The sequence below is a fragment of the Rhipicephalus microplus genome, chromosome 5, assembly GCF_043290135.1.
Source record: "Rhipicephalus microplus isolate Deutch F79 chromosome 5, USDA_Rmic, whole genome shotgun sequence".
In the NCBI taxonomy this organism is placed as follows: domain Eukaryota; kingdom Metazoa; phylum Arthropoda; class Arachnida; order Ixodida; family Ixodidae; genus Rhipicephalus; species Rhipicephalus microplus.
The window spans coordinates 216847169-216861050 of record NC_134704.1 but is presented as its reverse complement, the minus strand read 5'-3'; the positions used below and the strand labels follow the sequence as shown (position 1 = coordinate 216861050).

General features: G+C 47.8%; 1 protein-coding gene across 12 annotated transcripts in view; it reads right to left on the bottom strand.

Annotated features, from left to right (window-relative positions):
• LOC119173521 (complement factor B) overlaps window positions 1-13882 on the bottom strand; it is a 1265978-nt gene that overhangs the window by 705895 nt on the left and 546201 nt on the right. For 11 of the 12 annotated variants that reach the window (XM_037424323.2, XM_075896490.1, XM_037424324.2 and 8 more), the window contains one exon: window positions 6978-7219. The exons of the other annotated variant lie outside the window; for it this stretch is intronic. In XM_037424323.2, the coding sequence (XP_037280220.2) occupies window positions 6978-7219 (242 nt within the window). The remainder of the gene's footprint in view (window positions 1-6977; window positions 7220-13882) is intronic. 12 annotated transcript variants of the gene reach the window in all.

Below are 13882 nucleotides of genomic sequence, written 5' to 3'. Positions count from 1 at the left end.
GATCTTTGCAACTCGGCTACTCGCACTCGACGGCCATAGTGATCGGACTCGTGGGCACTAGTTCACCCTAATAAAGACGCTTGTTCTTTAGCCTGCCTGCCTCAGCACCGCTACAATATGGTCCTCACCATGCAAAACTACTACGAAACTATTCCGGCCCACCACCAGTGTGGAGTCATCGGGCATCGCACGGATGCATGCCTAAATCTGCAGCCGAACAGATGTGGATTTTGCGGACTCCACGCTCCGCTGGTGGAGGGGGTACGGGCCCCTCGCGTCTGTATTCCCCGGTGTTCCGTGTGTGGTGGCGCCCATGCCACTAACTCTCGCGAATGTGCGGCGAAATTCCAAAAACCGAAGTTGACCTCCCGAAAAGGTGGGAAAAAAAAACCGGCACCCAAGAAGACAAGCCGCTATCATAGGTTACCCAGCCACAAGCCTCGCCGGGATAATTGGAATACTGACAAGCCAGTACCACCTTCTGGGGTTGCTGGAATGCGTCCGCCGACGGAGTCTCAACCACACGACGACCCTGAAAACTAGCGAGAGAGGCGCGCGGCAAGACCTGGGCCTAGGTCAACTTTCTTGATAATGAGTAACATGTGAGCGGTCTGGGTGGGGCTGCCTCTCATACCCGCTTCCAACTCCCCTCTTATTGGCGCGGAGCACAGAACAAAATAAAATAGTAACACTGAGGGCCCAAAACAAGATGCTAAAAAAGAAAATTGTGCAGTTAGAATCCAAAATCAACCAGCTTCCTCCTACTCCCTTCTGCCCTGCGGATGAGCTAATGGAAAGCGAGCTCGTGGCCCCAGAGGCGGCCACAAGCGCGGACACCTAATTCGAGGCCCGTTTTCAGGCCCGTATCCGAGCCACTGACGCCCGATTAGCCACCATGGAAAACCAAATATCAGTAATGGTCACTGCCATGTCCAAATTGCAAGAGATAATCCCCGCGATGATATCCCAGCAAATTTCGCATTCCTCGCGCCCCTCACGCTGGATTGGCAATCCCTACAAGGCTGCGTTTGGCCGCTCAATTTAAACTTCTAGATGCAACATAGAGGCAGATGATAACAGCTGCTCGCTCTCCGGTGATGAGGACCTCTCACTCACTGCAAATGCTGGCTTCCGAGATGCGCCACAACTATCTCACCTCAGTTTACCTCACCATGGCGAGCAGTTCTAAGGTGACGCGCTTACCGAAAAGCGATTTAGCCGTTTCCATTAACAATGTTTAGTGGAATTGTCGAGGCTTTCGATCCCGCACAAAGCGGGCGCCAATTCGACTTTTCCTGGTCATGACTCGCTTATCTATGAATTAGAACGAGTGCAGAATCGGGCAGCGCGCTTCATCCTTTCAAAATACCATCGCACCTCGAGCGTACATCAATGAAAACTACACTAGCATTACCCCTACTGTCTCTTCGCAGGAAAGTGTCTCGGCTGTGTATATTCCATAAAATTTACTTCACCAATCCGTTACTCAGAAGCAGATTATTGGCCCAACCAACTTACGTTTCCACTCGCATTGATCATCGCCATAAAGTAGGACTTCCTTTAGCGCACACCAAGTGTTTTTATAATTCATTTGTGCCAAAAACATCTGTATGCTGGAATCATCTTCCTTGTGATATTGTTGGTATAAAAGATGCTGCTTTATTTAAAAATGCCTTCACTAATTTTATTTGTACGTAGCCTCAGTTCAACCCTGTAGCAAGCGACGATTGCAATTTTTCTGTTGTATTTTGATTTGTATGCTGTACATGTATGTATGTACCCACTCCCCTCTGTAATGCCCTCGGGCCTTGAGAATAACTGAATAAATAAATAAATAAATCAACTCTTGACTCACTGCCGGCTGTGGTTGCCCTCCAAGAGCCAGGGAGTGGCGCCACCCTTACAAATACATCACTTTGCAATAGGATCCTTCTTTCTGTGTCTGTGCGCACAAAAATAACACAGCTACTATCCTTGTCGACTTTGAACTTCAAACTGTGTGTTCCTACATTATAGTGAAACTTTTTCCGCTCAAGAAACAAGATGCGCCACTCCAGGTATTTAACATATATTGTTCCCCCAGACATAAAATTGTAACGTTTGCAGCACTCTTCGATCAGGCCCTGAAGGCTGCTGGCAGGGATTCCTTGGTGATCGTGTGTGATTTCAGAGCTCACAACACACTGTGGGAATATGTGCGTGATGAGAAGTGTTGGCGCAAGCTAGCGGAACTTGTGTCCACGCTGGGCTTTACTCTTCACACGGACCCTGCACATGCAACGTGGGTAGGTAACTCTGTGACTCGGGACACGTGTCCGGATTTTACCTTCACGAAAAACATTAGACATGCAGACTGGGCCGACACAGAGGAGACCCTCGGCAGTGACCACTGCATACTCAGCTTCACCGTCACAAACAAACCAATGGCTACACCCTATGCCCAAGCGCGCATAACTGACTGGACAAAGTTTCGGAAAACCTACACTAATCTGGGCCCCATTCGCGAAACAGGTTACCACGCATGGTCACAATAATTGGTCACACCTTCGTTCAACAGGCACTTAAGTTCAACCCTGGGAGGCTACGCCGGGGGTGGACATTCATCTCCTTCACCTCCGGGAGGTGCGGCATAGCTTCGTCCGCAGATGGCGCCGCCAAACACACAATTGGAAACTCAAAATTCACATTTCTGAGCTCATACAACGACCAGCAGAGTACGCGGCCCAGTTTGCTGACTCGAATTGGGTAGACCGATGCGACACGGCTGGTAGACAAATGTCCAGCCGGAACACTTGGCGTCTATTTTGCGCCTTGATTGATCCGACCCAAACCAAAGCCGAGACACAAAACATCTCCAACGGGCAATCCATGCCTTCGACGAAGACACCTCAAAATTAGCATGCAAACTGCGAGATCTATACCTATATGTCCGACATGACACCCAAGAGCCAGCGCACTCATATGCAGGTTCCGAGTACGCGGAGCTCGATCAATCGTTCCAGCTCCATGACCTGAAGGCGGCCCTGACTAAAATGAAGCGAGGAACGGCTCCGGGGAGAGAAAAAGTAACAATGAAATTACTTCTAGACCTTCGCGACCCGGCCTACGACGCACTCCTCGGGAACATAAACTCAATATGGCTTGATGGGACGCCCTTCCAATCGAATGGAAGACCACCCTGGTCTTCCATTTTATTCAGAAAGCCGGCAACGCCATAAACACGGACAACCTTCGCCCCACCTCTCTCACGTCTTGTGCGGGAAAGCTGATGGACATTATGGTGCGAGATTGCTTTTCCGAGTTTTTGGAAAACCAACGCATATTTGCCGACACAGTGTTTGGGTTCCGCCCGCACCGGTCCACACAGGATGTCCTAGTTCATTTAGACCACGAAATTCTAAATCCTGTCGATTACCATTCTATTGACTTGGCAGTACGCGCCCTTGATTTGAAGGGGGCTTTAGACAACGTCACGCATGACATAATACTGAAGCACCTTTCCCAAACCAATTGTGGACACAACATGTTTCAGTACATTCGATAATTTCTCTCTGACTGACAGTCATACATCCGAATACAAGATAAAGAGCATGGTCCCTACCAATTAGGTACGGAAGGCACCCCAGAGAGTCCAGTCCTCTCACCCCTATTGTTTAATCTGGCTAAGATTAAGCTCCCGGATCAGCTGGATAATGTTGAAGGCATATAGCACGGCTGTATGCTGATGGTATTACCATATGAGCTAAACACGGCTTGGTAGGAGAAATAGGAGCTAACCTGCAGCAAGCGGCGGAGATCGTAGATGCCTACGCCCGCCACGGCGGCCTCCAGTGCTCCCTGACCAAATCGGAATTTTTGCACATACGCCCCTCGGCAAAGTGCACTACCAAAATTGAACTGTTCTTACGAAGTGAACCCATTCCAGAGCACCATGAGATCAGAGTACTGGGTCTGTTTATTCATTAACATCGCCGAGTCGATTACAACATTGACAAAACTGAGTAAGGTGGGGGACCAAGTGGGCTTCATTGTCCGCCGGGTGTCCGACAAGCGCAGGGGGTTACGTTGCAAAGACGCCTTGAGGCGCGCAAATGCATTTGTAACTAGTCGAGTCCTCTACTCGACTTCTCAACTCCACCTGCGCAAGTTTGACGAGAACGCCCTCGAGGTGATTCTCAGGAAGATGTACAAGCATACCCTCAATCTCCCAATAACCACGTCCTACCAGCGGCCTATGGGCCTGGGGATGGCAAACACTTTTGCAGAGCTCCAGGAGGCGCACTTGATTAACCAATACACGACACTTTCGAACACTCCGTCGGGTCGCCACATATTAATTAGCCTGACTACACATCCACCACCCAACAGAGACGGAAGAGCGCGTACGCATCCCAGAAGTCTGGAGATACGCCTTGCACGTGCACCCTCTTCTGGCCAACGTGACACGTGACGACCATAATGGGAGGCACCTTCCACGCGCGGAGGCACTAGCCCGCCACTATGGGAACAAACACAACATATTTTACGAGGATGCCTACGGCCCTCACCATGACGGGTGGTACACGAATGCAGTCGTCCGACAAACGATCATGGTGTATGGTCTCAGATTCAGAGCACAGGACATAACACGTGCGAAGAAGTCGCCATTGCGCTAGCTGCAGCAGACCAGGACTCGCGTGTCATCATTACCGAATTGAGAGGGGCCTGCGAAAATATTCAACGCGGGTACGTCCCATACCTGGCGTACTGCATCTTAAAAAATAGTTATTACGGCGGGGCCCCCACATCCCGTAGCATCGTATGGGCTCCAGCTCACACGGGCTTCGAAGGCAATCAAACGGCAGACGCCGCTACCCACGCACTCACTCTACGAGTAGCGTTTTCAGACCTTTCCGGAATGGTTCCCGAACCTAATCCTGCATCAACATTTTGAGAAATTATTGAACTCTATCGATTTGGCCACGTGATTTATAATAAACCATGTAAGGGCCTTACAAAGGCAGAAGAACGCTTATTCCTCCACCTGTGCACCCAAACGATGCTGTGCCCAGCGGTTTTCAAGTATCTTGATCCTGTGTGTACAGGAAAATGCCCGCACTGTGCGGGGAAGTACTCTGACATCATCCACATGGTGTGGGCGTGCCAGTGAACTCCGTACCTCACCCCAAAACTAAACCCCACCCGGCAGGACTGGGAGGGAGCCTTGCTCAGCTGTTCAGATCTGGCGAGCCAGAAGGCCCTGGTCAACTGAGCTCGAGTCGCGTTGGCTGCAAATGAACTACTATAACGAGAAGCCCACCTCGTGTGCGCGAGGGATGGCCCGCAGCGGGCCATCTTCTTCCTACACCCTGTAATTTTATATAAAGTTTTTTTCTCTCTAAACCTTGAAGAGCATACCAATTTTTCTGCAGGACATCGTACAAAGCACCTCGTGGTCAAACGCGTCGCCATGTGACCTTGTAAGACGTCGGATGTTGTTTTGCCCTCTCAGACACTGCTTAAGCCTGCGATAATGTCGGTTGTGTGGGCTTTCGTTAAGATACGCGGTGTGCTCAAGCTATACCACTTCATGACTGAGAAAGCCTGACCATACTTGCCTATTTCTTATCTCAACGCACAGAGTGAGAGAAAACAGGAGTTGTAAATGCACCGATTGTTCCACGTTAGCCCACCGCTCCAAGAGATCGCTTGTAGTGATCGAAGATCATTGAATGTTTGATTGATTTGTGGGGTTTAACGTCCCAAAACTACTATATGATTATGAGAGACGCCGTAGTGGAGGGCTCCAGAAATTTCGACCAGTGATTGAAGATCATAAAGCCTTATGTTTCTCGTAAGCATGAGAATGCCTACAATGTAAACGCACGACATCGCACGTCTGCGTCTTATGACCAGTCGTGCAGAAGCGCTGGCATATGTCTACAACTGCATTTCGAATGTTTGCATACTCACAGTGCACAAACTAGAATAGTTCTGCGGCTGCCACTGGCCCCGCTTCATTTTCACAGTCCACAGGAGTCGTCTTTTCGTTGCTTAAAAAACGTTCTCCATTCATTTTAACTTTATTATAGCATTGCGCAGCGCAGCACCAAGACATTCTGCCCAGAGACTGCACGACGAGTGCTGCTTTCTGCAAAAGAGTCTGCACGAGCTGAAATCAATAAATTGGCGTCGAAGAATGAAATCCAATAAGTAACCTAAATTTTCCTTCAACACGCCCACCGATCATCTTGAAGACCATGAATTCGAAGCCACGAAGGCAATCCATGGCCGATTTTCGAGGCAGCGACAACACAACAAGAAAAGCATTTGCATACTATCAAACAGAATTTCACAATCAGGTACATGTGGACATCGGTACCATAAAAAAAGCATGATGGCAAGCAGAAAATAAAAAGCGCCGGCTTTGGCCGCACCAATGTCTGATGTGGAGACGCCGTGGTCATCCTGAACCAAAGTATGTTAAAAACAATTAGCATAAGTTACCCTCATTCAGCACAGAGGCAAAATATTTCTTGAAGTCATGCGGCAATCCCCTTCGCGAAGTGGCTGTTGGTCATTGTCACGCAATCAAATGGGCTGAACAATGTTTTTAGAGATACAAAATTTCTTTAGATAAGGTTTCCGTAGGGAAGGAAAATAATGGGAACAAAATTGCATTCTTGCATTTCGATTGGCGCAACAGTAGGTTTTTAAGCACTCGCGATAATGTTTTTCTCAAGCAGAGGACGCGGGTACATGTTTAGCTTTTGTGTAGAAAAGCTTGCTTATAATACCATCACAAACGGGCAGTTTCCAGACGAAAGATATGTTTTATCTTTCCAAATGTACGCGGAGTCGTATACTGCATTCGTAACTACGCCGTAAGCTGCAGAAACGCGATAAGTACGGAAAATCCAAATGCTAAATAGGTGAACACCCACGCAAAACTATTACTGTGAAATGTGTCTCACCTTGTTCAGAATTATAATGCTTACCTTCCGGGTAACTGCTTTTGCAAGGCTGATTCCTGTGCGGAAGTTCTTCTCTCCAATGCTTGTGGAGCCATCAAAGAGGAAGAATACATAGTATGTGTCCGGATTTATCCCATTCAATGTAATAATCCTTCCTGTTGGTTCCTTATTGTCGGTGACAGTGGCATTGCCTCTCTTAGAAATAGTGCCCACCTCCTTTGTAATGATATTTTTTACGGAACGTGGTGAGTCGTAGTAAAATTTTCCTGTGAACAAAAATTGAAAGATAATTACCACAGAAATAATATAAAATGTTGCTTATCTTCATCAGCGAACATGCCGCAGTGTGCAATCATCTCTTATTATAATTGCAGACGTTCGTGAACAAGCTACAACGTTCCATTTGATACCGTTACAGATTTAGCGTTGTGTACAGGCACAAGCATGCTCATCTCAAGATAACAAAATTAGCATTCGATGTAACAGTCTGAATTTTGGTGTGAAGTATTGGCAATGCAACGCCACATTTATTTCATAGTAGTGGGGCTTTTTTGATGCAGATATACTTTGAACTACTTCGTTACTTCTTGCCATACATGATTGATTTCTAAATATGCATTATCGCTCGAAATCAAGCACGTGCTTCAGAGTGATAAGCTCGTACTAAAGTTATTACCAAAACTAGAATAATTTAGGTGCTTCAATAGTAAAACCGGAACATCTTTGGCACTCGATCGTAATTGGCACACCAGTGCAGGCTCGTATTCACTGGCCTTTCACGAAAGTAATAAGAAATAAGCTGGCTTGCACTGGTCACATTGAAGCCTACACTGGCCGCTGTTGGTTTCACTGCAGAGAAGCTGAGTCACATAACACGCTAGAAACGCTGCAGTCATCACCAGTTTCCTCTGGCGCTTATTGGTGTCTCTATTTTAACTTTTCAAACCTTTGATTCATTACGCAAAACGAGCCACGAGCACAAGAAGGCACTCATGGGCAACGCTGCCTGGCCTCTGTATGTGCCATTTCGTGCCCGGGCGTGTGTCGATTTGTGTTACATCAAGTTTCTTGAAACGAATCCGCACTAAAAGCTCCATGCAACTGTTGTTCACTATGTCAATGCCTCCTAGAAACACTATGCCTGGAAGGTCGCGCTCTTTTTAATGGGCCTTTTCCGCGTAGGTAGTCTGTGCATGCGCGCCGGCCTCGAGGAGGCACGCGCACGGCACGCGCCACGAGTTTTGGTGGCCTAAACGTGACGACACGTGTGGACCAAGGGACATCTGGTGCTGCAAGCATGCAAATGTTTTGCCCAAAGAGAGGCGCAAACGCACGCCTCAGAGAGTGCCTACCGGTATGCGGAGAGTGATTTCGAAGTCCAAGAGCCACCAGGTTTGATTTGGTGATCTCCACTTCAGGTGATGTTCGGATACAGTGGATAGAAGAGGGAAGTGTGATGAACGCGCCAGCAAGCGCGTAACGCCTGGGGAGGATACCGCCACATAGCGCTGACACTCGTTTGTCCGTCAAATACAAAGGCCGAATACGAAGGCTCAGACACGGTATGTAATGCGTGTGGAGAGGAGGAAATGGCTGAGCATTTCATAATGTTCTGTAAAGATTTCCCTCTATAGTCGAAGATAATAGCACCAAATTTCCCGAAGCATTGTGGTTTAGAGACAGTGACGACAAAATAGACTTTGACGACAGAATAGACAGTGACGACAGAATAGAACAAAATGGTTAGAAATAACCAGGAGGAGACTAACTGATTGATGGCTACAATTGAGGCGCGAGTGAAATTCAATCCTTAAACACATAGTGACAGTACTTAACTTATGGCTAGGTGGTGTGAGCCACCACTCGATGTAAAGGGCACAGCCGGATACATCCATCCATTCATACGTCACCCAAGCCGGCCATGCGCTGCTCCAAGACGGGATCCACCACGTGCGTGGGCAATGGGAAATGTTTAAAATATATGTGGTTGCTCGTGCAAAGTTTCAAGCAGTGACCGATAAAATATGGTGATTAGCTAACGAAATCCTACGATGCCTACGTGGGTGCGCGACTGAACTGCAATATTGAAAGAATGCAGAGAGTGAGCGTTTAACAGCATTGAACAATTTTATCAATGTGAGGTGGTAAAAGAGTGGAACGATGAACTCAGTTCTGAGTCATGGCTTGCAACATCTTCCATGGCGAACCATCATTTGCTCAAGCACTAATCTGTAAATATGGACCCGTCAATCATAACGTCAAACTCAGAGACGAGCGGTATTTAGGCGAAAACCTTTTCTTTTCTGCACACTGGTCATTACACGCTTTTGCGAGAATTGACTCGCTATCTGTTTACAACAATGCATTGTTATTAAGTGGTCGTGCATCTTTTTTATCTAAAAATATAAGTCTCATAGTTCATGAGCGCCCTACAGGACGTTGTTTCCCTTGGGCTGGAAGCCTATGTGACGCACTTGAGATTCAGGTGCTTCCTCTTTTCACGGGAAGATGCTCGCTTCTTGTGGAGCACCTTTGTGTAGAGACGCAAATAGGTGAGCAATAAAAACTTCTTCAGTTGATTGGTGAGGTTTGGACCATGTCGTGCGCAGCTCAGTGATATATATATATATATATATATATATATATATATATATTCAATCAGGAAATGAGCTTCTGCGAAGGGCTTCACCGAAATGCGGAGAGCTTCTTTGAAAGGCCAACCCATGGCGTCCGCACAAGGGGCGCAAATGTCCCCTGTATTCACCTGGAAAGGGGGCGCTAAATCTGCTCTGCACATTGACTAGGCAGCGCAGCACTCCTTTAGTCATCTAAAAGGGGGTGCAAAATCTGCTCACACTGAATGAATAGGGTGGGGGTGCCCCGCAATAAACCTTAGCCCCCCCTCCCCTAGGAACCGCAAGCGTGCCTATGAGCCTACCCCTTTCAATGCGGACCATTTAGTCATTCACAGTAAGCTCAAAGTGTCGGGAGATGTACCTCTCGTCGAAGTCTAGCTCGAACACAGCCAAGTTTTCTTGAAGCAGCTTGCCAGCACGCGAGATAACTCTTGGCCACTGTGCACAGCTTCGTTCTTTCGAACGCCCTATTTATAAAAACCTTATTTGTAGCCTGTAGTGCACCCTGGGAACGAAACATTGACCATGTTTTCGCGCCTTGAGTGTTCATTCAGAAGCAGTGGTGTGAGAGTGCCACCGCAATAAAAAAACGAGGATGAACGCGTCTGACGAAACAGTCGGAAACGTGCCAATAACGTAGAAACGACTGCGCGCACCTCCACGTGGCTCCTCCTCAGCGGCTTCAGTGCAGTCCATAAGCACCGTTTGCCGCTCATCACACTTATATAGTCTAGCCACTGTAGTTGGACTAGAAAAAGGGCCAGCACGCAATCTCTGAGGTCATGTCTTCTGTAGCGTGTTGCGACCGGCCGCCGCGTGTGACCGCTCACCTCCGTACCACTTAGTCACGTGGCATCACCGTACCGCTCTGTCAGGTGACATCACAGCTGCTCGGGGGCAACTCTGACAGCATTGCTTTATACGCAGGGGGTGCATGCCAGGGGCGTTCGTCTTCGTATCAGTGGGGGAGAATAAAATCCGAAAGTAGGGCAGCACGTTCATGTCCCACGCTCGAGGCATAGTTTTTTTTGGAGTATGTTTACGCTAGTGCCACACACGCTGGCTCGAGGCATGACTTTGAGCTCCGTGTGCTCCGTAGTTGCTTGGTGTTGTGACCCTGCTCGTACACCTGTTCAGCTCTAGCACGCGCCTCGCGCTAACATGCCGATGTGGCTGCTGCAGTGGGCAGTCTCCTTCATTAAAGAAGGGTCTGTATAGGGTTACGTGCGTCAGACATCTTGCATTTTAGGGGCAAAGCTCCTTTTAGTATAACTTTGTACTGCGTAAGACTTAACAGGCGGTGTCACACAGACACACAGACAGGCAGACAGACAAACAGACAGACAGACAGACAGACAGACAGACAGACAGACAGACAGACACAGACAGACAGGTGAATGAACGGACGTATGGACAGGCTGAAAGACACACAGACAGAGAGGCACACAGACAGACAGATGGGCGCTTCGCGACACTCACCATCACAACTTCTGATATGCTGTGAACATTAAAAAGTTTTGGGCTTCTACTTTTTAAATTTATTTCTTATATACCTTGTCATCAATCTTTTTATTATTGCACTTTTTCCTTTATTCTTCCTTATGAGTAAAGTTCACTTTGGCTTCTGCCCTATTTATTTATTTATTTGGTTGATTTCAGACACTTGTCGTACCAATAAGGGCACTTTCATTTATTTCTTTTTCTTCTTTGTCCCATAGTAAAATGAATACATGCGAACGCACCGAAAGTGACAGCAACAAAAACGACCACCTGCTAATACCCCTGTCACACGTAGCAACTTAAGTGCACTTTGAGCGAGCACATTTAGTCGCGAGCGTCATTTGCGCGTTGTGACAAAAGCAAGTTTAGTGTCACTCGCAGCAAAAGTACACTTGCCGGCAAGTCCGTTCCCCCACCCCTGTTGACTGCGACGGCTGGAATGAAGTGTGTAGCCTCGGTAACAGTGGCTTGTACAGAAAGGCGCTGTTGCCTAAAGCGGCGCTCATAATATTGTCACGAGTGGTTGTGTTTATTTACAGATGAAGTGAAATTGTGTTAGGAAAGAGCAGCGTACTTCTAAGGCAGGCCTAGTCCGGTTCACCCAAGCACACAGTTCAAGCGCCACTTCACTACTCTTCTTCTTCTTCAGCGCCCCGTAAGCTCGCGCATCTTCGTTGCATTTCCTCCGGCGGCAGACGAAGCTCTCCGAGCGAGTTAAATATGCCTATGATGGTATTGCTTGAGGTGGGCTACGTGCACAATTTCCGTAGTAGTGACTCGGGCGACAACGTAATTCACGTCACTGAGACAAGTGACTATCACGTACGGGCCGAAATAGTTTGCTAGAAACTTGCGGTACAATCCTTTTCTGCAAACAGGAGTCCACAGTCAAACCTAGTCATCGGGAGAAACCTCTACGGCGATATGCCTGGCATCGTAGCGACCCTTGCTGTGTTCTTGAGCAGGCAGTGTTCGAAGGCGTGCTAGTTACGTGCTTCTTCAGCACGACACAACGTCTGAGCGATGGACAGATCTTCCTGATACGAGAAAAGTAATAGAGTGTCTAGAAAACTCCGTGGGCTTCCTTCGTAAAGCAGAAAGAAGGGCGAATGTCCAGTAACCTATTGCATGGCGGTGTTATATGCATAAGTAACAAACGGTAAGACGGCCTCCCTGTTTCTGTGGTCAGCATCAACGTGCATCGATAGCATTACCTAAAAATTTTGATTTATTCTCTTAGTGAGACCATTAGTTTGCGGATCGTAAGGGGTGGAGTGGCGATAAGAGGAGCCACAGAGGCGCAAAATTTTTTCAACCACATCAGCGATAAATTGCCGTCCACGGTCACTGATGACTACCCGTGGAGCACCGTGATGCAGTATGACATGTTGTAACAGAAAAGAAGAAACAGCAGCTGCTGTGGCCCAAGTCAATGCGTCCGTTTCCGTACAACGAGTTAAATTATCCACGCACACTATAACATATCGGTTGCCGGATGGAGTCTTAGGAAGGGGTCCGAGCAAGCCGATGCTAACTTTTTCAAAAGGGGATGTCGGTAAATGGATGGGCTGCAAATCACCTGCCGGGGCAGTGGTAGATCGCTTGTGGCACTGACATATAGGAGAGCTGGAGGCGCACTGTTTTGTGGTGTTCCACATTTTCGGCCAGTAAAAGATCTCACGTAGTCAACGTAGCGTACGTCTGAAACCAAGGTCACCAGATGTTATGTCATCGTGCATAGAACAAAGGACGGCCTGTCGCAGGCCTTCCGGCACCACTAGAAGCAACGTGAGGCCATCGGCTGAATAGGTTTTCTTATACAGCAAGCCATTTGAAATTATAAAGTGCTTGTCAGTGGAGTTATGTGCAGCTTCGAGCAAGGGTTTCAGGGTAGTGTCGGCTGTTGCTCACGTTTGAAGCGGCTGGTATCTGGAAGTCGAATGAGAAACTAAATAGTCATCAATATAGTCGTTGTCAGCATTGGTGTGTAATGAAGGAAGGCGGGATAAGCAGTCGGCATCCGTGTGACATCGTCCACTCTTATACGTCACAGAAACGCTGTACCCTTAGATGCGCAACGCCCAACGAGCCAGCCGGCCAGACGGGTCGCGAAGTCCCACAAGCCAGCATAGTGAGTGATGATCGGTCGCTATTGTGAACTCGCGGCCATGTAGATAGGGTCGGAACTTCTGAATTGCGAAGACGACTGCTAAGCATTTCAGCTCGGTGACAGTGTAGTTTTTCTCTGCTCTGGTCAGGGTCCGACTGTCATATGCTACGACATGATGACGGCTGTTGCAGAGTTGGACCAGCCCAGCATTAACACCTAGCCCACTAGCATCAGTATGAAGTTCAGTCAAAGCGTCAGGATCAAAATGCTTCATGATGGGCCCTGAAGTCCACAAAAAATTTCAGCTGTTGAAATGCAGCCTCACATTTATTATCCCACAAGTACGGTGTGTATTTATGAAGCAGGGACGTCAGTGGGGAGGCAAGTTGTGCGAAGTTCTTGATAAATTGGTGAAAATATGAGCACAGACACAGAACACTTCGCAGGTTTTTCACTGTTCATGGTTGTTCAACGTTGCGAACTTCTGCTGTCTTCTGTGGGTCTGGTTGTACACCTTCTTTATCCACGAGAAAGCCTAATACGAGGGCTTGACGTTCTCCAAAATGGCACTTCTTTGGGTTTAAAACAAGGTCAGCTTCGCGTAAGCATTCAATTACAAGTGACAAGCGGTTATGCTCTCAGAAAGTCTTTGCGTAGATAATCACGTCATCTAAATAGCACAT